Below are 27,826 nucleotides of genomic sequence, written 5' to 3' on the forward strand. Positions count from 1 at the left end.
GTTGACTGACATGAAGCCTTACTCCTTTACAAATGTGCATGTATGCCATTCTGTTTCAACAAACATGAATTTTGTAGGCAAACATACTTAATTGAAACAGACATGAATATGTACACATTGGTGACAGAGTACCACATACCATAAACCATGTTAAATGTCCTTTGTTATGTCCAGATGATGATCAACCGGGATACTTAAAGGTACTTATGCAGATGAAAGGTTAAATCACATATATGTTGGATTATCCTATCTGCAAATCTCAAGATCAGGCCCAAATCATGACCCATTTTGAAAATGCAGAAATGCATCAAGGTGTAATCTGTAGCATACAATGAACTGCATGTGAATCTTTGATGAAAAAATATACATGAATCAGTGTAATATTTACTGTGATTTTGTATCAATTTTTGCCTAAAGCGAAAGCTAGCAAATTTTGTAAAACAATTACACAATGGCAAAACAAACCTCAAATAACTAGAGATATTTAGGAGTCAAATGGGAAAATGTTTTTGTTCTCTACTGAAGTGGGTTAGAAATGTGGTGGTGTCTCCTCCCTGCAGGCACATCACCCTCTGTCCCCGTGGCTGCACTGAGCGAGGAGGCTTACTGACCTCCTAACGAACAGCTCTATTGGCCAGACTGCATTCCTGAATGCCATCCAGGGGCTTAATTGCCAGAAACAACAAATGGTAGCATACCTGGAAGGCATTCACAGTGCTATATCTGGCCTACAGAGGTAATTTCAAGGTCTAGTCTCCTCACTGACTGCAGCCTCCCAATCAGCTCAACCTTGTGCCCCAAATCCCGCCCCTTCCCCATCCCAATTCCCTATTCCCAGCCATATCCCAAGCACACTCACGCTTTTGCACCAACACACACAAGCAGCACAGGCACACATAACCACACCAAAAACACAGACACACACACAAACAACATACAGACACCACACACACCACCACACCCAGACACCCTTCCACCACCACCATACCCACATGCACCACCACCAGCACACCGACAGATATCTCCCACCACACCCAAGTGCACAACAACCACCAATGACAGCACACCTAGTCACCCCCACCACCACACCCACATGTACCACCACCACCAGCAAACCAACAAACACCACACCCACATGCACAACCACCGGAACACCCACAGATACCACACTCACAACCACACCCACATGCACAACCACAACCACTGCCAGCACACCCACAGACAACCACCACCACCACACCAACATGTACCACCACACCCAGACACCACACCCACATGCACAACCACCATCAGCACACCCGCAGGCACCACACTCACATATACAACCACACCCAGCAACTCAACAGCACACTCATCCACACACACAGACACACACATACATAAGAAACAACATCTACAAAACAAACGCCAACACTCACCTGAACAATGTACACCTAGGAAGAAACACACACCCAAAAGTACACAACATACACTAGAACCACAGACAACCTAAAAAGACACATACACATCACCTACTTCCACTCCCTCTAGCTCCGAAATCCAACTCCTTGCCGACCATCCTACCTGTTTTCCTGGTGAAGTTGTTTTATTTGCCCTTGTCTTGTACCCTTCCAAATCTCAAACCACCCTTCCCAAACACAAAGCCACCCCTCCCATACCCAAAACCACCCCTCCCAAAGCCAAAACTACCTCTCCCAAAACAGAAACCAGCCCTCCCAAAACCAAGATCACCACTCCCAACCCCAACCTTCCCTCCCAAGAAAAATCACTGAGGGGCCTGCTCTGTGCCCACTAGATGTCCCTTCCTGAGGGGGTTCCCCTGGGCAGTTGTTTAGGAGGCAAGCTTAGTGCTACAGCACAACATTGCACTGGACATGACATTCATTCCAATTGGTGTGCCATTTATGGATATTTTTATTTGAGAGACATATCTTATTGGTTTAATAAACCTCTATTTTGATTTCACCAAGTTTATCCTGACATTAATTTTCCTTGGCAATTGTTTAGTTCCTAGGATTGTTTCAGATTAAAATGTGACATACATATTTTTGTTTACCATAATGGTAGGGAAAACAACATATTTTGATGTTTACTTTGTTAGGTGCATTCACTAGTTAAGATAGTATATGAGGGCAATCTGTATTTAGGTGGAGCCGATCATTATGATAATGGACACTTGCGACAGTAAACAGATGTTTGAAAATATTTTTTGAGGTGTTCCTACAGGTGTGTTTAATTCTCCTTGATTACTAATTTGAATGAGCATGTATGTGTTACATCTTAAAATTGATACAATACAGGACTTGCACTAGACAAGGGGGAATGTTACTTGGATGAACATGTAGAATGATTCAAATTTGGGACTGATATTTATTTAACTGGTATTTAATAAGGTAAAGGTTACACCTTGTTGAGTGCATGTTATACATTATGTTACTTTACACTTATCCCATTGATGTGTAATGCATGTTTTTAATTTGGCAATTTTCGAAATGTATTTGAATACACCTGTATGATGACTTTTTGATTGAGATACTTTTTGTTGTAGGTGTCCATTTTTTTGAAGCAGCATGCACCAAATTTAAAATTACAATGTAATCATATAGGTGTGTTTCTTTAAATTTCTTAAACATCAACATGACACATATATGCTTTGCACATTGGAATGCTATTGCTTGTAAGAGAGATTTAAAAATGCATGAGTCCAGTGCAAATGTTAACAGACAGGTCAAAGGGAAACAGGTAAAAGTGGAGCTTACCATTGAACCCGGGCCCAACGGTGTTGATTTTGTTCATTATCAATGTAGGAAGCTGGCTCTTTATATAGTAAACCAAAATGAGGTATGCTGTTAAAAGAGTCCATGGGTTCCCTTGTAAGTGGACAGGGGCTTGCTCTAGCAATCTCAAGGTGCTGTCTTAGTGGGTAACATGGATGGGCAGACTTAGGCTTATCAGAGAGGAGTGTTAGACATTTACTGCATTCTGAGTCAATAAATGAGACACACAACTTAATAAGGAGGTCCATGTCAATTTATAAAAATAACACTTATCTTTATATAATTTTAGGCACCAAGATCATCACGATCAGGTAAGGACATTTCGAGTTATGAATTTTTACAGGTATGAATAGTCAACACTTTCTGAATAATTAATGTTATCCTAAGGAGGAAAGGCTTATACTGCATACAGGTACTTTACAGAGACTTACAGGACCAGTCTTCTGGATTTAAGGTATGGGGCAGGGTCCAAGGCAGCACTAACAGGTCACCTGGGTGGCACTGGGCGTCCGGGTGAAGAGCTGCTTTTCAGCGTTGGGTGCCCTAATGTTATCCTATGGGAAAAGCAACATATACTGAATTTCGGCACTTAGCAACGACTTACAGGATTGTTCTTCTGAAGCTAAGGTAAGGATAGGACAAGGTCTGAAGGCAGCACCAACAAGTCACTTTGGGAGGCATTGGAGCATCCGGGTGCAGAGGTGCTTTTCAGTGTTGTGTGCTCTAGTGTTATCCTATGGGAAAAGGAACATAACTGTATTTGGGAACTTAACAACTATTTACAGGACTGTTCTTATGGAGTTAAGGTAATTATAGGGCAAGGTCCACAACATCACCCAACAGATCACTTCTGGAGGCACTAGGGCGTCTGGGTGCAGAGGTGCTTTTTAGCGTTGGGTGTCCTAATGTTATCTAATTGGGAACTGTCCGGTTAGAAAGATGCTGCAAGCTGGGACTTGGGACCGATCTGTTTGAACCAATAAGGGGGTTCAGGTCTCACAATGCTCGGGGACATAAGGACACCTTTGGTCCTCTTCTCCTCAGGTTGGGGTGGCCGGATGCAGAGGTGTCCTGAGGCGTCAGGTTTTTGTCACCCGGTCACTCGCGGTAGACTGGGGCCTACACAAAGAGGCTGCAGGCAGCATTGGGAAGTCCACAAATGGCAACCCCAAGGTGGGGTTTATCTCTGGAAGGTCGAGGGACCACGCTGGCACCATTAGCCCACTTCAACTCAGGTTAGGGGGCATGGTGCATTGGCGCTTCCTGGTGTTGCGTTTTGACAATCTGGAGTCCACATAGTTATTCTGGGGTGCCTGCAGGATGCAGGGAAGCAGCTCTGCTACTCCACAAGAGTTCCTGGGTCTGCATTGAAGGGTGACAGTCCTCCCAGGTCTTTGGAGGCGCAGGCAGTTGCAGGACAAGTTGTCTTTGGCGCAAATGTCGAGGACAGCAGGCAGGCAGGGGCCAAGTCAGCTGCTAGTCTTCATTTATTGCTTTTGCGACTCTTCATAGTCTGTCTTGTTCTTTCGGGTCAGCAGGATATTGAATTTAGGAGTGTTAGGGGAATGTAGGGTAGTAGCCAATGGGCTACTTAACCCTGGGATCACTACGTCCCTTATATCACCACTTCTTGTGAAATGTGGACGTAACCCTGTCTCAGAGTTCCTAATTTTGCCATCATCAAGATGGCAAACTTTAAAATTCCGTTACCACATTAGGTAGCTCACCTTAGGGGTGGAACTGACCCTTTAAGCAATCAGAACTGGATAGAAAATCATTTACCTACTTATGTTCTACAAGTGGTAAACTCTTATGTGCCTCGCTTAGTGATGTGATAAGATAAAACATAACTGTTATACATTTGACATGTTGGAACCAAAAACAGGATGGACTCTTAGTAAAAAAACATCTCTGAATGGGTGAAATACTTAGTAAAGTGATTTAATACTTTTGGCTACAATTGATCCCATAAAGGGTTTTACTTAAATTCAAAGCTACTGCACATTAGGGGGGTGTCAAGTTGCAATCCTTGTCAACTCGCCAACATCACTTTCAAGGATAAACATGCTTGAATTATTCACAGGCAGGCAATCCTAGGTAGAAACTGTTAAAATAACAGTACACATCTACGCACCCTGTACAATCCATTTAGTTCATTGCATGATCTGAATGCCAGCCAATGAGGTGGAGTCATCCAAACCCTTACTCCTATCAGAGGCTTCAGAATTCAGATTTTAGATCGCAACTAAGAGATAACATTACAAGCCTCAAGAAAGGGGATAACACTGGGTCATAGGTTAATATATGAAAAATACCAAGTGTGGAGATCTGCAATTAATGGTAAGTAGCTTTTTCTTCTCCAGGATTTTTCTAGATGCTCATATTTGAATTACAAACATTAAAATGATATAAACTTGAAGCAGGAATGAGACGTACAATGAGCAAAGAGGTTATGCAGTACTACCTCTCCAACTACCGTCTCTGCTGTGACATGCACATGGATGCAATAATGCTTGGCTGTAAGGCGTTATTCTCCAAGTTTCTGCCTTACAGATGAAAAGGATCATGATGCCAGCAAATTGTGGCAGCACTGAAGCCATGCCTCTCATCAGACCCATTTTGGGAAACCAAAAGCAACTTTGACAAAAAAGTTCAAATAAACCTGCTCTCTTCTCCTCGCTTTATCTCTATCTTGTCATCAGTGCTTTTTTTCTCTCAACGTCTGCCCTCTCTCTCGTCTTACTCTCTGACCTTTATCTCTTTATCCATCCCTCTTTCTCTCTTTCTGAATGCCACCCTGTGTTTTCTGCAATTTGTATCAGGAAGGTGTAGAAAGTGACAGAAGCACAAGGAGCAGACCTTCGCTTTTAAAACCCAGCCCCTAAAGGCTGCAGTCCACTGTGGAAATGCCAGATGGAACAGAAAGCTAGGCAGGCCCTTCCTCTGATGGAGTGAGCTCTTAAAAGCACATGGCAGCAGCAATCCATCTTCCCTAGCCCTACTTGGAGAAGGTTCCCCCTTGTCTCCATTTCCAAAAGCTACAAACAGCTCACAGGATTATAGAAAGTATAATCTTTTCATGATAAAACCTGAAACACATCAATGTATAAAAGTCTAAAAAGTGTAAACTCCTCCCCGCTTAAACGGAATGTTGTGGAAAGAACATCTGGAGAAACAATGAAGGGACTCTGAAAAAATATAAACGTCCTAGTTGTTTTGAGGGTAAATTTGGACATAAAAGTTCTGGCCGGCCAAGGTGTTGGACAAAAGGCTAAATCAGGTAATCACCATTTACACCCTGATCAATCTCAGTTTATGCCTAACTGAAGAACAAGATTAAAACTACTGAGATTATTTGGTTGTATAGAATACACAATGAGGTGCTCATTACGAGTGTGGCAGTCTTAAGACCACCTCACTCACGGTGGCAGTCGGACTGCTGCTAAAGCAGCAGTCTGGCCTCCACATTATGACTTTGGTGGAGCCGCAGATCGACTGCCTGGCCGTGCCAGTGATCTTAATCCGCCCTGGGGATTACAAGTCCCCTCTCCACTGGCTTTTGCATGGCGGTTCCACCACCATGCAAAGGCTGGTAGAGACGAGGTGCCATGAACCCCAAGGGGGCCCCTGCACTGCCCATGCACATGGCATGGGCAGTGCAGGGGACCCCATGGGCAGCCCCGTCGCCTTTTCACTGCCTGAATTACAGGCAGTGAAAAGCGCGACGGGTACTATTGCACCCGCGCACCGCAACTTTGCCGCTGGCTCAATTACAAGCTGGCATCAATGTTGTGGCCTGTTTCCCGCTGGGCCAGTTGGCAAAAACGCTGTTTCCGCCCGCTGGCCCAGCAGGGAACACATAATAGGGCCAGCAGGTGGAAAGCTGGAGTGGCGGTTTTCCGTCCTAAAGAGTTCGGCCCGCGGCCTCCACCGCCCGCCAAACTCAAAATGAAGGCCTGAGTGTCCTGGAGCTGGCCATTGTGATGTCTGTGGATGCAAAAATTTGTATCTGATTCATTAGAAAGGACATACTTACTTAGGGTTTTGGAAAGAATGGGATTAGGACCAGACTTTAAAAATTAATGGAGCTGCTCTACAAGACACCACTGGCCTGAGTGTAGGTGAAAGGGGCCTGGTCAACCCTTTTTGAGGTAGGGAGGGGGACCAGACAGAGGTGCCCGCTACCTCCCTTGCTGCAAACACTGGATGTGGATCCCTTAAGAGGCATAGGTCAGGAGGGATCCCCTGATTTGAGGACTCCAATGTGAAAGGTTGTGGGCAGAAACAGTCTCACTATATGTCTGCAATGTGTTACTCTATGTGGTGGAGTCCAAACACACTACTGCCCCAATCCTACACGTCTCTGAACTTTTTGGGTAATATTCCGGCTACACTATAAAATGGGTCAAGTCACATCAGTATCCTTCGACGGGGGTGACACAGCTAGTGCTAAGTGGCTACCCGCATGATTCTGGGCTTCTGCTACTTGGGTATTTATGTTACAAGACACTGATGCCTTTTCGCTAGCAAATTCAATGCCATTGTAGACCAGTTCTGACTCGCCCCGCCACTCTTGCTGATTGGAAGAGGAGCAATGTTCAAAATCATCTGCATACCCAAATTCCTATATTCCTTTCAAACCTCTCCTTATAAGATACCCGTGGGCTTCTTGAGGATGGCAGAGGCACAGGTTTGCATACTGCTCTGGGATGGAAAGACCCCTTGTATTGCCTTTCACACGCTGGCAAAAGGGGTATATGACGGTGGCATTGCACTCCCAGACATACAAAAATATTATTGGGTCTCACAGCTGATGACGCTCAATGATTTTTACCACAGGACGAGCCTTCAATACGGATCGACAGACACTGCATGGGAAATAGAGGCTATTCAGCAGTACCATATAGGAATAGACATCTGACACAACTCCCAATCCACACTAATACAGTAGAAACAATATAGAGGGAAGCCACAAAATGTCTAGGCTGGGGCAACTCAGAGGAGAGACCACTGTGGGGCAGTGATAAAATAGCTTAACTCCAAACAAAAATGAGAAGGTTTGGGTGGAGAACCGTCCCCTGCTGCTGCAGCAGAAGATCTTCCCTAAAGGGCAGCTTGATCGGAGGATCCATGTCCATGGTCAACAGTCCGGGATACCAAACTATCCAGGCCAGTGACCATGATGGAGAGATTTCCCTAATGGAGCGCCCACTGGAACTTCAGGTCCCACTGCAGAGCCCAGTGGGCATGTGTCACCACCAGGATGCAGGAGGCCATGTGTCCCAGCAGCCCCAGAGTCAGTCTCACTTAAATCCAGGATAGAGGCTGAAACATCGGTACCATAGCCGGCTTATCCTGGACTCACAGTTTGGAAGTATAAGCCTGAAACTGCACTGTGTCCAGAACAGCTCCAATGAAAGGGAGTGCTTAAGGTGGAGACAGGTGTGACTCTGGCACATTTATAGTGAACCTCAGCGAGTGAAAGAGGTCCACTGTAGTCTGGAGTGGGGAGACAACAGCCTACGTTGAGCCCCTCATCAACAGCCAGTCCTCGAGGTGAACATGGGTACCCCTGATCTCTGCAGATGAGTTGCAGCCACCGCCATTACCTTGGTGAACACCTGAGGTGAGATGGGAAGGCCAAAGAGAAGTACGGTGAACTGAAAGTGCAACTACGGTGAACTGAAAGTGCAACTACAGGTAACGATTGGGGAAAACATTGAGAGGGCATAGGTCTAGGATAGGATGAAGGCCTGCGTCCTTTTTCTGCAACAAGAAGTATCAGGAATAGCAAACATGACGAACGTCTAGCGTCTGCACCCTCTATATGGCTTCCTTGGCCAAGGGAGCAGCGACTTCCTGGCGGCAAAGGAATATGTGATCCTCTGTCAGCTGGTCATAAGTGGGTGGCATGGGGGAAGGGGTACTCACAAAGGGGAGGGAGTAGCCTTTTTGGATGATTTGCAAAACCCACCTTTCCAATGTTATGGACCGCCAGAAGGGCAGGTAATGGCAAATCCTTACACTAACTGAGTGCCCATGATGGTAAAGAGCAGATTAGGAAGGTTTAGAGGCTGTGGCTGCCGGGGCTGGACTGGCTCCATCACTGGCTGCCACAGGGTCTGTGTGTAACTTGCCCTCAGGCAAGTAGAGGCTGGGGAGTATGCATGGCACGGTGGCTGAGAGGGTAAAGGTGTGGTTGGAAGATCCAAGCTTTCTGGGGTAGGGTGTTCGGTGAGTAAGTTTGAGTCTCCTGGAGTGGAGCAGTGGCAGTCAGCAGTCATCCTATTCACTGGAGCCCCTGTGCTGGGCATCTGTGAACGGGAATAGCGGTTCTGATGGGGTCAATCCCGGTTGCAGAACCTCTGTTAAAACATTAGTCTTTACTGCCACCAAGGGCAACTGAAGGTCATGGGCCTTAGCCGTCCTCTGCACCACCATAGCAAAAGACACTCCCTTCTTCAGAACCACAGTGGGGGGGGGAGGGGTGGAAGCATGCTAGTATCTGGGGAGGTGTCCACTCCACTGACCTCACCCAGATCCTCACACCAGTCCATGTTGGTATTCTAAGGCTGGAATTCTTCAAGATCCAGCCACCAATCCCAATCCTCCTCGAGGCCTAGCCTATAAGAATAGGGCTAAGAGTCTGGCCTGGAAGGCATGGCTTCAGTTTGCACCATAAGCGGTATCCATCGATGCCCTTCTGATGCCATTTTGAAGTTGGTGTGAGGATTAGTGTTGTGCTGTCTGTAGGCACTGGTAGCACCAGGAGTGTTGACATCTGGAGCGGCGGCAGGGAAAGTCGTCATGGCACAAACGGCGTCGGTCCGGATCCAAGATTCGATCCTAGGGGCCCAGTTGGCACCGAGGCTGGAGCCGTTGGTTTGGAACCAGTAGGGGCCCCTGTGGCTCTCTCAATCCCAGAGGTGCACCGGACGGAAAGGGGCACCCAAAAATGGGAGGTCGCTCCTGGTCTCAGAAACTGAGGGAGTCACAGAGACAGCCCAGGTACGGGCTCTACCCCAGAACCAGCCCTCGACGAGTGACGCTTCCTTGTCTTGTCGGCCAACTGAGAAGGTGAAGTTCCTGACCTCTTTGAATTCTTCTTCTTCTTCTTTTTATGTTGGTGTGACTTACCCGAGTGACCCGACTACTTCGGGTGCAACGAACACCTAGGGCTCTGTGAGCGCTCCTGGAACCTTCCTCTCGCCCGGGACTGGGTTGTTGCAGCATCGCATGTAGAGTGGCCAGGAGCTTGAGGGCTCACTGCCTCAAGACCTTTGGGTTCAGACCTTTGTGTTGTGGTTACGTTCGAGGCATCAGGGGCATTAAAGGTGTGAGTCTATCACTGACATCAAGCAGTGACAGGTGCCAAGCAGCTTGAAACTGGCCTTACTTGATGACATCATGCCACACCAGGAGACAAAACCTCAAACAGATATTGACAAAAAGTAAAAAAATGTTAGTAAAAAATGACTGGTAGCCCTTCACCGGATCTGCGCTGACTGGCATGGAAAGAAAAGAAGTGACGTCAGCGTGCCTGGGCTGCGCCTATATAGGCACCGCAAGCATCACTTCCGGCATGGATGATGCTGACAATACCACACGGAGCCGAACAACCCCACCTACTGGCGAGCAGCGGTCCTTCTCATGAAAACATTTCCAGTCTCAGTCTGACGCCTGGGGATAATTCTAAGTTAAGGAATCTGTGGCTAGAAGTCTCCATCAGATAATCTGTATCCCTAACAACAACAAAATAATGAACACCTCCTCAGACATGTTGGGACAACTGAAACTAAAATGGGAGGAACACCTAGGGTTCTTAGAGGATAAAGAATGGAAGGAAGCTTTAAGAGCTCCCCAGGAGATGGCAATTAGAGCATGATCCATGCTAATACAATTACGTATTCTACATAGGTCCGACTACAGTAAAGTGGTGCAAAAAAAGATAGTCAATGCTTATGATGATAGGTGCCTGAGGAGATGTGCGCAACTAGGATCATGTTATCACGTCGTATTGTTGTGCCCAAAGACACACAATATTGGGACTGAGTAAAAGTCCCACGAAGTGGAAGAAAGTTTGGGGGGATTGGCAAGCGTACAGAGGATTACAATTAAATGTATAGTGGGGTCAACTAAGTCAGGGGGAGGTGGAACATGGACATTTGATAGCCACAGGGGAAGTTGTATTCTCAATGTCTTATCTGTTAAGTATGTGGTTGATTATTGTCCTCCTAAGCGCTGTGATGTGTGCTGCAACTTCTGTGTTTTGAACCAACACAAATATTGTTAAAAAACATACTTGTTCTGATGGACACCCTGTCATTGAAGACTTAAGCACTTTGATGGAAATAGCATGAAGTCTCTCAACATGTTTTGCCAAAATGATGGCCAACAAGAAAGCAGTCTTCACAGATAAATATTGAAGAGATGCTTTGTGAATGAACTCAGGCACTGAGTATAAATAATACTGTGTTCAGTTCTCATGCTGTTGGGGGCCTGGTTAAACCATCCCCCTGAGGAAAACAGACAGCAATCTGATAATTTGAAACAGCCTGGTAATTGCTCTCAGGTAGCCTGGCCCAGATGAGACCCTGCCAGGGTAGGTGCTCACCTGGGGTAGGCCTTATAATACAACACAGTCAAGCGAGGTGTCAAACTGGGCTAAAACATGCATGGCGTGTTTGAATATGCAGTTCTCAATAACATAGGTGCACATCTTATGAGTCATCCATAACTGTCATGTTTCTCTGGCTCAGCTCAGAATCAGATTCCAGGCCTTTTGTCCCCTTGCTGGGCCAAGTTAACTACTCTACTCCCAAGCAAAGGGAACTAAGGCCTCCCCACACATAGGGAACAATTATCAGTGACTGAGAAGGAAGGGGTGTGGAGGAAATTCTGCATCTGGTAATTAGCTTTCACACTGTACCTGGGTTGGGACAGCCCAGGCCCATTGAAGGGAGGAAGCCCAGACATGTGAAGCCAACACAGGAGGCTCTGGTAGGTAGGGAGGTATCTGTCAGGGATGTCTGCTAATGGTGGAGCTGAGGCCCTGGGAGTAGCTCTGCACAGAGAAAACCGAAAATAATCTAGCATGCATTTGGGCTTCAGGGAGTCCTTACCCTCCCAGGAATAATTGAGGAAAATTACCCCCTATGTCTCCCAGGTCATATCATGCATGATCTGGGGAGACTTTTCTGTAAAAGGAAAACTCAGACAGGTTATATTGATTTTCGATATTTTAAAGTATATTTTTGTCAATGGTTTTATTACTAATAATGAATGGGTTTAAACATAGTTAACATAGAAAGCAGTGATATGATGGTGATTTTCGAATATGTGATTGTTTCTAGAATGTGGTGACCCCTTGACAAAGCCAATAGGCCTGATTTTCTTGACATCCCTATATATTCTGATGTTCTCCCTGATGTAGATGGGGGGGCATTGCATTTTGTCAAATGTGATTTCAGAATGTCCCCAAAGGTGATTTCATTTGCCGACATATTTATCTGTATATGAATGTGTAGTATTTAGTAGTGCGTGTGTGCAGTAAATGCACTATTCCTTTTTTAAAGAGAAAGCAATGACTAGATTTGTATCATGGAACCCACTCTGGTCACTCACAGAACGTGCTTAAGGCCCACTAACAGATCTACAGAAACAATATCTAACTTCTTAACGGCCAGACTGTCAACTGAAGAAATACCCTGTTATGATGACGGGCCTACATTTGTCCCTGGAAAGCAGCCAGAAGGGACCTGCTTTAAGCCACCAGATGTTCATTTCCTGCTTGATTGGCCTTAGCCCGAGAAAGCATTGCAGAACTAGGAGAATGCAGAAACACCAGCACCCTAATAGTGCTTTGAATGTTTTGGAAGGAATGCTGCAATATTCCTCCAAGAATTGTTTCAGTGATAGAGTGAGAAATAAATACTGTTTCAAAAATATATTTATTTCAAAAATATCATGGTACAGAAAGCAGAAGGTAAGAATATTGTTTTTAACTTTGTTATATTGTTTTTAAATGCAGTTGTAGATAATATTATTTTTAAATATTTAGTTGAGTTTTATTCATAGTTTCATACGTTTTATTGTTTTAATGTGAAGTATGTTTAATTATTTTTAGTGTGGTTTTGTTTTTGTTTTGATTTGGTAATTCTTTTAAAGATTTATTTATTTTCTGTTTCTTTGGTGGCTTGTTGGATTTGCCAGGATATAGGGTGGCAGTTAAAAACATTATTGATTATAAAATGCTTCTCACATCAAAACACATGTCAAGGATGCATGACTGCACCTCAGGCTAACATAGTACTCCTGAGTCAGTCATATGTTTGAGAGAACCATCCATTTCCCAACTTCTAAAAGCCAGCAGATGCTCCATTTACTGAAACATCAGTAAGCTTGAATAATCTTGCTTCCCTTCTTTCAATGTGTAATGGACTAGTCTCTATTCTTCAAAGTAAGCTTTCTAGATGGGACCCGGCATTGGGTTACAGCTGCTGGTCATAGTACAAGAGAATAGCCGTAGCATTAGATCCCTTGACTGATTTGCTGTCGATGGAATGCATTCATTCTGATACCCATTGTGTCAAGCCTTCAAACCTCCCTATGTGGGAATGCTGCGATTGGGGAGAAGGGACAACATCAACACAGTTAGACAGCCGGTGAAATGACCAAATCTGTTCTGACTGGATTCAACAGCCACCCTGGAAAGAATCCAGTGATTTACATTTCTTGTGCAGTCTCACCAAGTTCACTTTAGCCAAAGGTGGGTTCTTCGTTTCAGAGTGACCTTCTTCTTACCAATGACCCAAAACTGAACAACACTGATTCCTTTTCTTCATTACTCTTTGAAATCAAAAATAAGATATCCTTATAAATTACCCAAGACTAAACAACACTGATACCTTTTCTTCATTTCTCTTTGAATCAAAAATAAAATCTTCTTCTTATAAATTACCCAATACTGAATTACAGTGATATCTCTTCTTCTGTGAAAATGGAACTTACATGTGGAGGCTACTGACAGACTGAATTTCTGCAAAGCTCTTCGCAACAGATCCTACGTAATCCTGGGTCGTCAATCGAAGAATGCTTCGCACCAGCTGCATCCACACTATAAAGGTATCCTAACATTCGTCTCCTCATGTCAAGGAAGAGGATTATCTTACTTATCAATGTCATGTTCCTCCTGTTGTTACCTTTCCTCCTGCTCTTATTTGTCTTGTTCTTCTACTTTTTTGCTTTCGGGTTGAGGCTGTGCATATTGGTTAGATTGAGGGAGATGAGGCAGCCAGGGGTGTATAATATAACTGTGAAGAAACCTATAGCAGCAGAGGTACCTTTCCTGGTTCTGGAAGTAATGATACTGGAGGTTTCAAAGATACCACTGATGGACCTGGCACAGAGAAACATCAACATCAAATGCATCGAATCCTGCATGGTGGTTAAGAAATCTGCTGGTACCAACAACAATAATGGAAGGTAAATTGGCATGCCTCTCACAGCATGGTTCATCTTTGTTTCTCAGGGGAACAAAGTTAAACTGCCTTCATAATGTGGCCTCTCTCCTTGCTTGTTATAAGGTGGGAGCTTTTTGTGTTCCTCACCGGTCCGATGGGTATAAATTACTATTTTGGTCATATGGACCTGTGACGCTTAGATAATCTGCTTCCTTTAGTCCTCAGTTTCTTTCCTTAAAAAATGCCCCTATGGCAGCTCCTTTCCTTTCTCCCCACCACCCCCTCCTTTATCAGCTGTATCATAGATCTTCTAGAAACTGAGCTTGTGGGTAAAGTTTGATCTACCAGGTGACACATGAATCATCAAGAGCAAAAAACTGTGGCTGCTATGAGATGTGACAAGGTGTTAATTGCCAGTCCAGTTATGATGGTTAGTGACCAGACAGGATAGCCAACGGACGGCGTGCGAATGGAATGACCACAGATGCCCAATATGCTAGGAGGGAAGTTGTAGAAAAGGGACTCTTGATCAGCAGTGATGGACAGATAGTGGAAAAGGTTGGCTTAGTGGCAATATGGATGAATTGGCGGTTGACATGACCTTAGCAACAACAGAGGACTACTGGATCAACAAGCATTTCAGTGATAACTGGAGAGATGCTGATATGCTAGCCACTGACAGCTTGTTGTGCGGCAGAGTCAAAATAAATTTAGCATACGAAGCTATGTTTTTTAAAGTCGCCACAGCCTGCTAAACCTAAGCTTGCAAAGTTTAAAAAGAAGAAAAAAGTACCTTGACAGTTCCCAGCAATCAGATACCTTTGCCTCTATTGCTCCGGATTGCTGGTAGATTGGGGCTGCTTGGCAGCTGGTATCGAACTCTCGCCTAGACCCACAACCCCAGTGAAGTTGTGAGTCCCCTTGTCACCATACTGGAACTCTTTCAGAGGATCTCTAGTCTGGAAGAGTTCTGCCTTTAACCGTATGTGGATTCCCAATGACATTTTATTGAAGTTACATTCATCTGTTTTTCTTTTTTTAGACCTTTTATTTATTAGAAAGGCAGTATACAATACATCAACAATTACCAGTGGACAAGAAAAGAACAAGAGAAAATCACACAAAGTTCGTATGTGCAGCATCAAAACCATAAAAACACAATGCACCTAAAAATTGAAAGCAAACTGTAAATGCTTATCCACAATGCCTCGAGATTCCTCCATCAAACACAGATCAGGCGATAAGTCAAAGACAGTTAAACGTACCCTCACCCAGATCACTAAATTGAGCAACAATGCATACCGAAGCAGCAGTCTCAAGGATAAAGGCTAACTATATTAACAAACATAGTAACTCCAGATGCCTATAACCTTAGATCAGAGAAATAACCAATAGTCCACCCCGCCCCCCAACTTCACCTCCACGACACTGAAGCAGGCCCCACCCTATTCCATTTTTCCAACCAGCTGGTAATAGGCAGCCAAATCCTTACATGCATATAAACTCAGTTCCAGATTATACACTGCTAAAAGTCTAGATCTGCATTCTGCAAACGTTGGGGGTTCCATACTAAGTCAACCAGAAGCTATACACATTTGTGCAACTACCATTGCTATAAATATAAAATAAGACTCTATCTTCACAAACTCCCTGCCAAACTAAGCTTCAACAACCCCCAGCAATATCTTCACAGGCGTAACCTGTACCTGCCTTCATATCAGCCGACTAAACATGGCAATAGCTTCCAAAAATGGAGACAGAGTAGGACATGAAAAAACAAATGCACCATTTCCACCTGACTATCCGCACAGTGAAGACAAGTGCTGCTAGGGCTCCTGCCCGATTAATAACGCTTCAGTGAGGTATAATATAGTTCAAATCTGGTTTTAAAATGTTGGCTCCTTAATCCCGCTGTCAGCAAAGTTTTCCTCCCAATATCAAGCGAAGGTTGTACTAATAACCCTCCTATGCCAAATCTTGCTTCCCATTTGGCTTTAACGTAATCTAGATCATCAGGCAATTCTTGCAGTAACAAGCTATATACTGTCCCGATTCGAGCCCGCCTCATCAATAGCCTCTACTAGAGAAACACAATCCATCGGAGATTGATTCTTGCATGACTTAATGATAAAATCCCTGATCTAGAGGTACTTATAAAAATCGACCCTAATTACATTCATCTTCACTGGCATCTTCACTGACATATATTTCAAATACTGCCTCTGGATTAATTCAAAATATCAATCTGATCAGTTTAGTTTTAAGGATTTAGGATCAGTGACCCACGAGTCTGGCAAGAACCGCTGATCAGGCAACAATTAGCGCAAGTATGATTTTCCAACGTTTCCTTACTCTCTCCTGGGGGGAAACTTAAGTGCATGCTGTTATGAAAGGTTTTCACAGTTGTGTCTCTCTCATATGGCCCCGAAGTGTTCTCAAGTCAAACGCATAATGCTGATGTTTCTTTTCCCCACATAAAGTGGATACATCTGAAATATTTTAGCATTTAAGAGACTGTGGGCCTGATTCTAACTTTGGAGGACGGTGTTAAACCGTCCCAAAAGTGGCGGATATACCACCTACCGTATTACGAGTTCCATAGGATATAATGGACTCGTAATACGGTAGGTGGTATATCCGCCGCTTTTGGGACGGTTTAACACCGTCCTCCAAAGTTAGAATCAGGCCCTGTGTAGCTTACAAATACTTTTTGTAGTTTTTTTTATGAAGTGTTATTTTTTTATGAGAACAAAAATATGTGAAAGTTACATCAACGAACATGCACTCAGGTTTCTACCGAAGAAACAGATGTAATAGATATCTTTCTAGATTGACAGGAATAAGAAACCATTAAATGCAATGAAAACCAATTTTCGGTAGGGCATCTGCTTTTTGGTAGTTTATTTTGCAAGATTTTCTACAGTCTTGCAGCAAGATACTAGGGAAGATGGTTCAAACACAAACGACTATTCGAAGATTTCATCTAGTTATATAGCTATCCATAATTGTGTTTTACTTTATTTATTCATATCACATGACTTCTATTATGAAGGACCTATACTTTTCCTTCTTGAAGTCACATTCCAACTCAAAGTCGCCTTCATCCCGTAGATGGCCTTGCATTTAGGCCCACAAAGCTATTTTAAAAACAAGCTTATTATTATATTTCAAAATATCATAAGCAATTTCTGGCTGCTCCTAGAAATTCCTAAAGAAAATTTGAGTGTTAAACCTAGTAATCTCTGCTCTATCAACAAGACTCTGGAGTAGTCTCACTTGCTGCACTTTACAAGGGACGTGAAGACCTATCTATAAAGATCCTCTCTCAGAGACTGCACTCACCATCAGTACTCTTCGTAGTGTGCATCTATCACCCCTACTGATGTTGTATTTATTGTTGTCCTTGACCTGCATACTGTGATTTGTCTTTCTATCACAATTTAAGCCTTACTTTCCCCATGTGGCATGTATGCATATTTTAAATTTCTATAATATTTGTAATTTAGTACCCTCTAAGATACATTATAAGGGTATTACAAGTTGCATAAGTGTTCTGTTACCACATAGACACTGAGTTTCTTTATAAGATTACAGAACTATGAGGTGACTTGCAAAGTCCTTTTCATGTACGGCAGAGGGTATATTATTCATTATATAATCATGCCAGAGGATATTTTATTCCTTATCATATATACTCATTCAATTACTTTTCCCCAAAAAAGCTTAAATTCTTGATCTCTTGCTTTTTCAATTAGGAGATACTATGATACGATACACACACACTTTAAGGTGAAAATAAAAACACCAATATGCAGCGAGGTAACTTATTACAAAAAAATATTAGTGACAGTTTAAATTAATAACTTTCAAAAATGGCTGTAGCTGTGGTGACCTGCAGAGAGATTCCTGCTTCTGTGAAATACCGTGTAAAAAAATAAACACACTCATTTCAGCGAAACATGGTTCAAAGGAACTGTTAAGGTAGATCTCACTTACAGGGTTTAAACAAGTTTTGGAATTCTACTATGTTATCTGCCTTTCATATTGATTCCTAGCACTGCGGCAGGTATTGTAACTTCACGATGCAATTGCAGTCAGATTACAGAACAGTAGCTATATAATTTTCATATTACAGGCGACTAGCGGTTATTAGAAAGATTAGAGATAGACTGTAATACATATATTGTAGGCTTCAATTGGATTGTAGATGGACTAACACTAAATAGAATGAGGCATATATACAACTCGTGTGTTCCACTCACCCCAGAGTTTACAATTTGGTCCTCAGTGAGATAATGTTTAGTTTCTTTCAGTTTCATTTGCTGTATGATGGCACTTTGAATAACTTGTGGTAAATGAGCTACAAACCACCCTCAACCTAAATATTCTTCTACCACATGCTAAAGAGAATTGTTCTGAAACCCTCTTTTTTAAAGTTTGGTAAGAATTAACCGTATTTATGAGGTTGTCTTTTCTTTAGTCAGTAGTGTATTTAAAAAAACATAAATACATCTTTGTTTGCCCTAAAGGAATGTGTGACTAGGCACTCCATTTCTAGGTGCTCCTTATTAATTCTTAACCTCGTCAAATATCTTTCATAATAATAGCAGACTACACCAAGGAATGGGTAAAGCTGTCCTTCAGAGTTCGCCCATGCACTTTAAACTACATTAAGATGCAGGTTTAGTGATAAAAAGTTCAACCAGAGTAAGCCATCTTGTACACATGAAAAACACTTCATTGCATTCATAGAACTTCAAGGTCAATCTATGGTACTCTGGGGTCTGCCACTGCAGTAAGCGTGAGTTGGTGCATAGCCTCAATGTACTCATTATGTGTAGTGCTCTCTGTGCAACTTTTCCACACCAGAAAGAGGGAAAAGTGAAATCTGCCATTATTTAAATGTCCCATCATGTTAGTGGTGTTTTCATCCTGGAGGGCAGCTGATCCTCCATGGAAGGAACTATGTTGGGATAGAAACTGTTGCCTTAAACAACATAATTCTGGTGGGGAATGGTGGAATTTCCTTCCAAAAATGTTGGCACTGGGAAGGTACCCCTACCGTTGGAGCACATTGGAAGTACCTACATCATATGTGTTCCTGTGATACAGTGAATGGATTCTACTATGTTTGAGATAGTGCAGGACAATAACATTGTGAATAAGATATTATTTTACAAAAGCATTCTGGCCAAACTATCAAGTAGTAGAAAATATTATAAAGTTCGGCATATATAGGTAAGCATAGGATTACTATGCTTAACTCCACATATATGTACTGCAACGATACATGTATCTGGAAAGTATGTGGATGCTGAGTTGAGAAACATAGATCACTACTTATCTACACATTTTCTTTCACAATATTTTGGTTCTTGGGACTTAGCCTCCCATATTTTTGTTTTAAAATATTTATATTCTTGATATTCTGACATACAACTCTTTGGGACACCATTAGTAAAGTTCTGTGTAATGGCACCATCATTTCACTGGCAGTCTTTCACAGTGTCAGCATCAAACAACATGGTGGCAAAAGGTTCATCCTAATTTGGACAGCAGCTACCTGGCATTTCTAGTAACATTCAAAGCAGTTCACAAGGGACACAACAACGTAGCCAGATGAAGTTTGTCCGGGCTGGGGATTCCGATTTGTTGTTTCATCAAAGGGCTGTGGAGGAGCAAGAGGTGAAGAACGGAATCCAAATGAGTTCTGGCAGCCTTCTTCTAAATCAGGATTTCCATGCACTGCCCAGCATCTTTTATTATTATATTGCTAAACTGAGGCCCTGTAAATTATGAGTTTTACTGTACAACACAGGTTAAGGGCATGCAATGGCAGAATAGTACAGGAGGACTCTAACTTGGATACATTCCAAAGAGCTAGTGTATGCTCAAGACTTGATTATATTATACATAGCACAATCTCATGGGATAGGATAAAGACATTTAAAATTGACAACAGAAGAGAAAGTGATCACTTCCCGCTAGGCATAGAATTGGCGGGATTGAACCTAATTGTGAGTTGTTCAGGAAGGAATAGGACTGAAATAACACCCTCTGTCAGTAACAATAGCAGATCAGTAAAATGGCCCTCGGTATTGAGTAATTTGGAGGCTATGGCAAATATATAAACCCAATTTGCTAACTTGTTGAACCCATATGTCTATGCAAGGCCTAATGAAAAATCCAGTACTTGCCATACATCAATCCTTAATTGCATCGCTGAGGTCCCATTTTACTAAAATGATACAACAAAATTCATATCAAGGAGCAAACACCACTAGCAAATCTAACCCCTGGTACACATCTGAAAGCAAAGAAGGGAAAAAGATATTATTCCAAGCCCAAAATCGAAAAGTCAGACAGGAATACAACAAGCAAAGGTTAGCTACAGGAAACTCTTGAACAAGGCAGGGAAAAGTTGGGAGGCTCAAAACTGGGCTGACCTTCTTACAGGAGCTAACCAAAAAGATATAGTAACTTTTTGGAGGATAGTTGCACATGGGAGTAAGGAGGGGATATCTAACACTGAGCATCATATAGATCCCGCTAGATGGGTCTGTCATTTTACTGATCTTTATTTGGATTCCATTAAACCACTTCTACCACCCTCCTCCTACCGAGGAGCAATTGATAGTAGTCCCAGCGGAGAATATCTGCTTTAGTCTAGATGAAACAGTGGCAGTTATACAAACTATGAAATCAGGCAAAGCCCCAAGCGTGGACAAGATCCCAGCAGAAGTATTTAAACATAATATTGACATTTGGGCCCTATACATAAACCTAATAAGCAATGCAATAGCAAGAGGAGGCCCCACTCCTCAGACATGGAAAGAAGCGGAAATTATTTAAATCTATAAAAAAGGATCCAGGCAAGAGCCCGGGAACTATAGGCCGATCAGCTTAATTGATGCATCACAAAAAAGCTATGCCAAACAGGTGCTACAAAAAATTGCTGATTGGATGGAGGAGGGAAATATATTATCATTTTGCCAAGCAGGTTTCAGGCCGCGAACTAGTGCAATCGATCAGGCCTCCAGGCTTTTATGCGTTATGTGGAAATATCCTAAATTGCAAAAAAGCCATTTCTATAGAGCATTTGTGGATCTACGCACTGCCTTTGACCTTGTTCCAAGGGGTAACCTATGGGCCTTGCTAAGGAAACTAGGTATTCCAGAACATCTCCTAGCTCAGATAATCAGGCTGCATGAAAATACCTACGCAAGGGTTAGATGGGGGTCCAAACGGGGAACTAACAGATCCTATCCATATAAATAGGGGAGTGAGACAGGGGTGCGTACTTGCACCCACCCTATTCTCTCTCTATATCAATGATGTATTTATTCACCTAAAAGCATGTGTACACAATTCCAAGAGATTTTGCGGGGATAATGTCCCTGTTCTCCTTTTTGCAGACAATACTATCTTAATGTCTCAAACGCCTATGTGGCTACAGTCCCTACAAGAGAAATGTAATGAGTTTTGTGTGGAAAAGGGGTTGGAAATCAATGTAAACAAAACAAAATATTTAATTGTTAGACCCCACAGACTCCTTAGAAGGAATATTTTGATCCATAGGCAAACATTGGAATGTGTAAAGCATTTTAAATACTTAGGGATAATGTTGGATCCTAAATTATCATGGACTTCCCATGTGGATAAAGCTCAAACATCCCTTGTGTATAATTCCACAGCGATTAGTACCAAATACTAAAAATCGAGGGCAGCAGCAGTATCCCCTGTGCTTGAGGTTTACAGATACAAAGCACAAGCTGCTGCTTCATACGGGGCTGAGTTATGGGAATCAGCAAATCTGAAACAACTAATGTTATAAGAAAACATCTTTATGAGACGTATACTCGGGTTACCTACCTCAACACCCCTGATCCCAATGTTCCTAGACCTGGATCTAAAGAAAATTGATAATTTGGCAATATTAAGACCTATGCTCTATTGGTGCAGGCTTTGGACAATACCAGATTGGGCTCCTTACAGAGAAGCACTAATGGAGCTAGTCGATTTCGATAGATCTGTATCTTTCCCTTCGCTCCGACATGTGAGGTTTTGGTTTCTCAAACTGAGGCTAAAATCCTTTGGGGACGATTCTTATACTCTTACTGTGCATTCAAAGGTTCGCCTGAAACAAGTGTACTGGGAGCATTATCTTTCTAACCTCTATCGAAATGTGAATTTGGGAAGATTAACCAGCCAGTTTCTGAACATTAAATCAAAACCAAACTTTGAAGAATAGGTAGATGTAATGCATCCAAGGCGGGCAAACATACTTTAAATGAAATTTCGGTACAAAATCCTTCAAATTAAGGCATATACTGTAAAATGGGACCGGTTGAGAAATAATCGAGACAATCCAATTTTAAACTTGTGCAATATGAGGAGTATTGAAACTATCGAGCATGTGATGCTATTGTTTTGTAAAGTTTATGATAAGCCTAGAAGGATGTCGATCCGCTCGATTTGTATTAATGTAGGAATAAGGAAGTACAAGGAAGCAGCAAGAATTTTGAGATCCGATACCACTGCTTATATAGTATTTAGAATAAGCCGATTCCTATTAGCATTAGATTCCTATTAATATTAGCAGCCGCATATGTTAGAGACAAAGAGGCCCTAAGTCTCTAGAATATCGCAGGCTATGCAATTTCAATTGAAACCCAAAGATAAGACCACTCTCTTATTGCTGTAAAATGTATTTCAGATAGATCAATTTGTATATTAAGTGGTGAGAATATTGAGCCTAGATTTTGATTAATAAAATTTGCTTTAGCATCTTGTATCTCATAATTCAATTAGATCTCACTGTTACTTTGGGCCAGGCCATGTTGTTGCTTAATCTCTTCCCTGCTTAAGTATATCCTGAAGGACGCTGTCAATATTATACTGTCCTAGTACGGGAGATAGAGAAGTGACATAAAGTGCTCTTGCTGACACTAGAACTAGGAAAATTGACAAACAATTGTGATTGTTAACAAGAGCGGGAAAGCTTAGAATTGTTGATCTAGAGCTAGCGTTCCATACTCTAGGATAAAATTAATAGAAGTCGGTCATATCCATGCAAAACAACAAGCTCCCTAAATATTAGCATCCCATCTGTGTTTCCAACTTTAAGATCTAAAGTATTATCATGTGAAAGAAATTTGACATATTGGACCTGGCTTCAAATGATTATTGAATTAGGTTAAGTAAATGGAATCTAAGCGAACCAGGTGGCGCTGATGTACAATGAGAGGTATAGGATTCTCGATATATTATGATAGTTATATGATTCCCTTGTCTTCATTGCTTGATTTTGCTTGTGAGAAAGTGTCACTCCTCGTCATTGAAATGTCACTCATAATTACGATGAAGTTAAGAAAATGTCACACACAGCAATCTGAAACCTTGGCAGCTATGAGGTCGCAAAATCAGCCTGTGCAAAAACACCAACATGCATAAGCCTTAGCATGGTTGTTTTTACGATTTCTTCAGCCAATGTGTGACTTGGAGGCATACTGTCCAGTTATTTGCACACTTCTGCATGGAAAGACTAAGTATTTCAAGAACTGTTCATAAAGACTACTGTTGTCCTGTTTTAACACTGTTGTCCTACCTGGGTCAGTGGCTGCTACCAAGGAGCTGGGTGGAGGAGGCTCTGCTGAAACCAGGACCACTTGTATCGCATTCTTGGGGACGTCTTCCTGCGAGGGCTCCAAGTCTTTTACACTAATATCCTCCTTCGAGTGCTCCTCTGGTTTAATGTGAACTGGAATAAGGCATTGATGTCAAGTGGGGTGGAAAAAGGAGGTTAGAATCACCTTTTGCAGACTTTTGTGCACAGAAACATATATATAAACATCATTATTCCTGATCTCTTTAAGAACTTAGAAGTGGCAGTCAAAAGCTTTTTCACGTCTTACATGTGTACCTTAAATTAAAACAAACGAGAAAGACACCGCAGTCAACAGAAGTGTATCTGCACAATCTTTTAAAAGACTGGTTTATCCCTTTGAATGCTGATGACCTCATTACAAGGTCTATGGAGTTTGGCCTAGTAACTCCACATTCAAGGGGTTGTTGGGTACTATGAGTAAGACCATGAGTGTTCCCTGAGAAATACTGAACTACTGAAGAAATCTGTAATTTCACACCTGACCCCCTGTTTGCTCCTAATTGTACCCCCAATTTTTCACCAGCAGATTTCAACTGCCTTCAGAAGCAGAATCTCCATATGAAATATTCTGGAAGCTGCAGATCTTGTGGGTTTGGTACTTTCTGTTACCAGCCCCACTGAATTAATCGAGGACCTCGAAGTGAAACCCTAGAGTGCCAGAATTTCACATGGTCATCTTTTCCCCTGCCTTTTAGGGCTGAATATGGTTCCCCTTGTGCTATGTATATCTTTTCTATTTCAAGGAAATGCATGTCCCAGAGACCTAGTTTTGTGTATATGTTAGTGTGTGTGTGTGTGGGGCTGTGAGCAAGTAGGGACCGCACCTCTAGTAAGGGCAAGTCAGATACACACTAGAAGTTTGCCTGTGCTCATTCTCTGGTAGCTTGGCACACAGCAGTCAGGCTAAACTAAAGAGACAATATGTAAAGTATTTGTGCACACACAGTAACACAGTGAAAACATTATAAAAGGACTCCACAGCAGTTTAGAAAACCAGCCAATATTTATCTGAGTCAACAAAACCAAAACGACAACAATCCAACATACACAAGTCAAGTTATGAATTTTTAAAAGGTTAGATCAAAATGTAGAGCTTAGAAGACAATAGCTCCAACCAGAACTATGCTTAGAAGACAATAGCTCCAACCAAAACGCTCTGGTCGCGCTGGACTGAGGCAAACCGAAAAGTGCACTCCCACTGCAATGGCGTGTGGGTTGGGTACAAGGGTCACGCAGACCTGCTGACAGTAACTTTTTTGCATCGATGTTCGATGACGATGCATTGGTCTAGAGGAGGGGATGTGTCGCACTTGCAGGTGAGGTGTCATTTCCTGATCGGGCAATGTCATTGATGCTTCTAAGTCCAGAAGCGATGAGTACTGGTTCCGATGTGTTGGTGCTGCATCGGCCAAGCTGGGGCTGTTTTGTACGTCGGGGACGTTGCATTGCGTAGTCAGCGAGTGGTGTCAGCAGCTTTGGTGCAGGCAGTGGCAAAGCAGTGTTTCTGCAGTGGGATGCATCGATTCTAAGTGACAAGCTGGTGCTGAAGCATCAGTTCTTATGTTGTAGCACCACACTCATCTCCAGGACTCCTAGCAGAGGAGTTCAAGTGCTGGTAACAAATGCAGGTGAAGTCTTTCATATCCTTGAGACTTTAGAAACAGGAGGCAAGCTCAGTCAGGCCGTTGGAGAAACTTTAGATTGCAGGATGTAGAGAGTTAGATTCAATCCTCTCACTCCCAGGCAAGAAGTAGCAGGCAACAGGCCAACACAGCAGAGCAAACAGCAAAGTGGACAGTCCCTCCTGACAGCACAGTGGTCCTTCACCCTGGTAGAATGTCCTCAGTCCAGAAGTTCTGAGTATATGGTGTCAGATCCCAGTAATTATACCCCAAAATGCCTTTGATGTAGAGGTAACTTCAAAAGAATTCTCTAGAGTGCAAAAGGATCACTTTCAATCGAGCCCTGACTACAGACTATCAGTAGGGGGTAATCAGTCCCTTGTGTGTGCGCAGGACAAAACTTATTCAGATATAACTGTGTACTGCCATTTGATAAAGTTTGTTTTGACCAATGACTTTGTGTTTCACCACTGCGCATATTAGTTGCTCAATGTTCACCAGTAGCACATTGTATGTTTTGTTCAGTTGAGCCGCCTATTGGCTTTGACATGCTGTATCCAGTCTAGCCGCCTATTGGCTTTGACATTGCATTCCTATTGGCTTTGACATGATGTATTCAGTTTAGCTGCCTATTGACTTTGACATGCTATTAGATATTCTGCCTATTGGCTTTGACATGATATCATATATTACATTTTGTATTCAGCTCCGCTGCCTATTGGCTTTGACATGATATCATACATTACACTTTGTATTCAGCTCCGCTGCCTATTGGCTTTGACATGATATTATACATTGCATTTTGTATTCAGCTCAGCTGCCTATGGGCTTTGACATGATATTATACATTGCATTTGATATTTAGGTTAGCTGCCTATTGCCTTTAACATGACATTGCATTTGATATTTAGGTTAGCTGCCTATTGCCTTTAACGTGGAGTTAGACATTGCAGTTGAGAATCCAAGCTGTATTTTTCCAAGCTGTGTTTTTGCACCAGATGAACCAAGATGTTTTGCTCTCACAGTAGACTAGACCTGATAAGAGAGGGTACATGGGTGTTGTTTTTCTCTCTGCTTGAGCTTGGGAACAGGAGTAGTCTTGGAGACCTGGCCAGTCTCCAAAAGGCTTGCTCAGTTTCCCAGGTCTGAGAGGAGGGGGCACACCTTTGTAACGAATGTAACAGGCTGCAGAGAGTCAGATTCGAATCTGCCGGACCTCGTGCTGGAGCTTGGCGCCAGCTGCCAGCATCCCGTGTGGGTAGATGAAACTCTTTCTCGCGGCTGACAGGGGTCATCAGCTTGCAGACCTTAGAAAGATGTAGCTGTAAATAGTTCCTACACGGTGAAGTATTTGTTTTGCTTTGCATTCAATATCTTATAAATATAACCTGCTGTGTATATTGCAAACTGATATATTTTGTTTGATTAACGCGGACTTGAAAGCTACTAATTCGTCATTCATATAACAACAATAAAAGTCTTCTTTGACCTCAGAAGTGCATTTCTGTTGTGTTATGTTAGTGCTTAGAAACTAAATAAGAGGAAAGCACTACAATTGGTACCAGAAGTGGGGTCGGTCATTAAGAGGTGATTAAGAAGGGGTTTGACGAGTTAGTAGATTTCTAAGTGCACACTTTAAAAGTGTAATTGTTTTTGTTGTTTGGAGAATTACAGAAATTGTTTTCTGTTTGGAGAATCACAGTAGCACGGCAGACCATGTCTGAGAATACATGTGTTGATGAACTGCCTGATGGTGCTAAGAAAAACTGTGAATTGTTTTCTGTTTGGGGAATTACAGAAGAAAATGCATGTGTAGCTAAAATGCCTGATGTTGTTTTGAGAAATAATTCCCGTTGTATATATGTAGAAAACGTGTGTTTTGGAAGTAATGATGACAGAAAGGTCTGGATACCTTTATCTGCTTACAGAGAAATGCAGGAGAAATGTAGGCAGTTGGAACATGAAAATAGGAATTTACGTGAGCAAATTAGCCCGACTGAAAGTTATAAAAGGGCTGTTTTTGAAGAATCTTTCTTGTCCCATTCCAGTAATGAGGGGGTTAAGACAGCTCCGAGCTGCACTGAGTTTTCGTGTGAGCCAGGGTTTTTGGCAGCCAAAATGCATTCCTTAACTGATAACAGGGACGAGAGAGACCAGAATGTGATTTACGAGTTACCGTTGCAAAATGCACAAGTAAAACGAAAGATTTTAGAGCAAGAGCCGACTTTCATTAGCTTGTTTGATTTTTGGAAAAAGAATAGCCCTCATTTGAGAGAAATCCTAACACTTTTGTATATG

General features: G+C 42.6%; 1 protein-coding gene across 1 annotated transcript in view; it reads right to left on the minus strand.

Moving 5' to 3' along the window:
• The window catches only part of CNGB1 (cyclic nucleotide gated channel subunit beta 1), a 1,925,718-nt gene that overhangs the window by 1,483,014 nt on the left and 414,878 nt on the right, over positions 1 to 27,826 (minus strand). Inside the window, exon 16 of the mRNA XM_069217388.1 lies at positions 23,847 to 23,999. Coding sequence (XP_069073489.1) covers positions 23,847 to 23,999 — 153 coding nt within the window. The remainder of the gene's footprint in view (positions 1 to 23,846; positions 24,000 to 27,826) is intronic.

The sequence above is a fragment of the Pleurodeles waltl genome, chromosome 12, assembly GCF_031143425.1.
Source record: "Pleurodeles waltl isolate 20211129_DDA chromosome 12, aPleWal1.hap1.20221129, whole genome shotgun sequence".
NCBI classification, from domain to species: Eukaryota; Metazoa; Chordata; class Amphibia; order Caudata; family Salamandridae; genus Pleurodeles; species Pleurodeles waltl.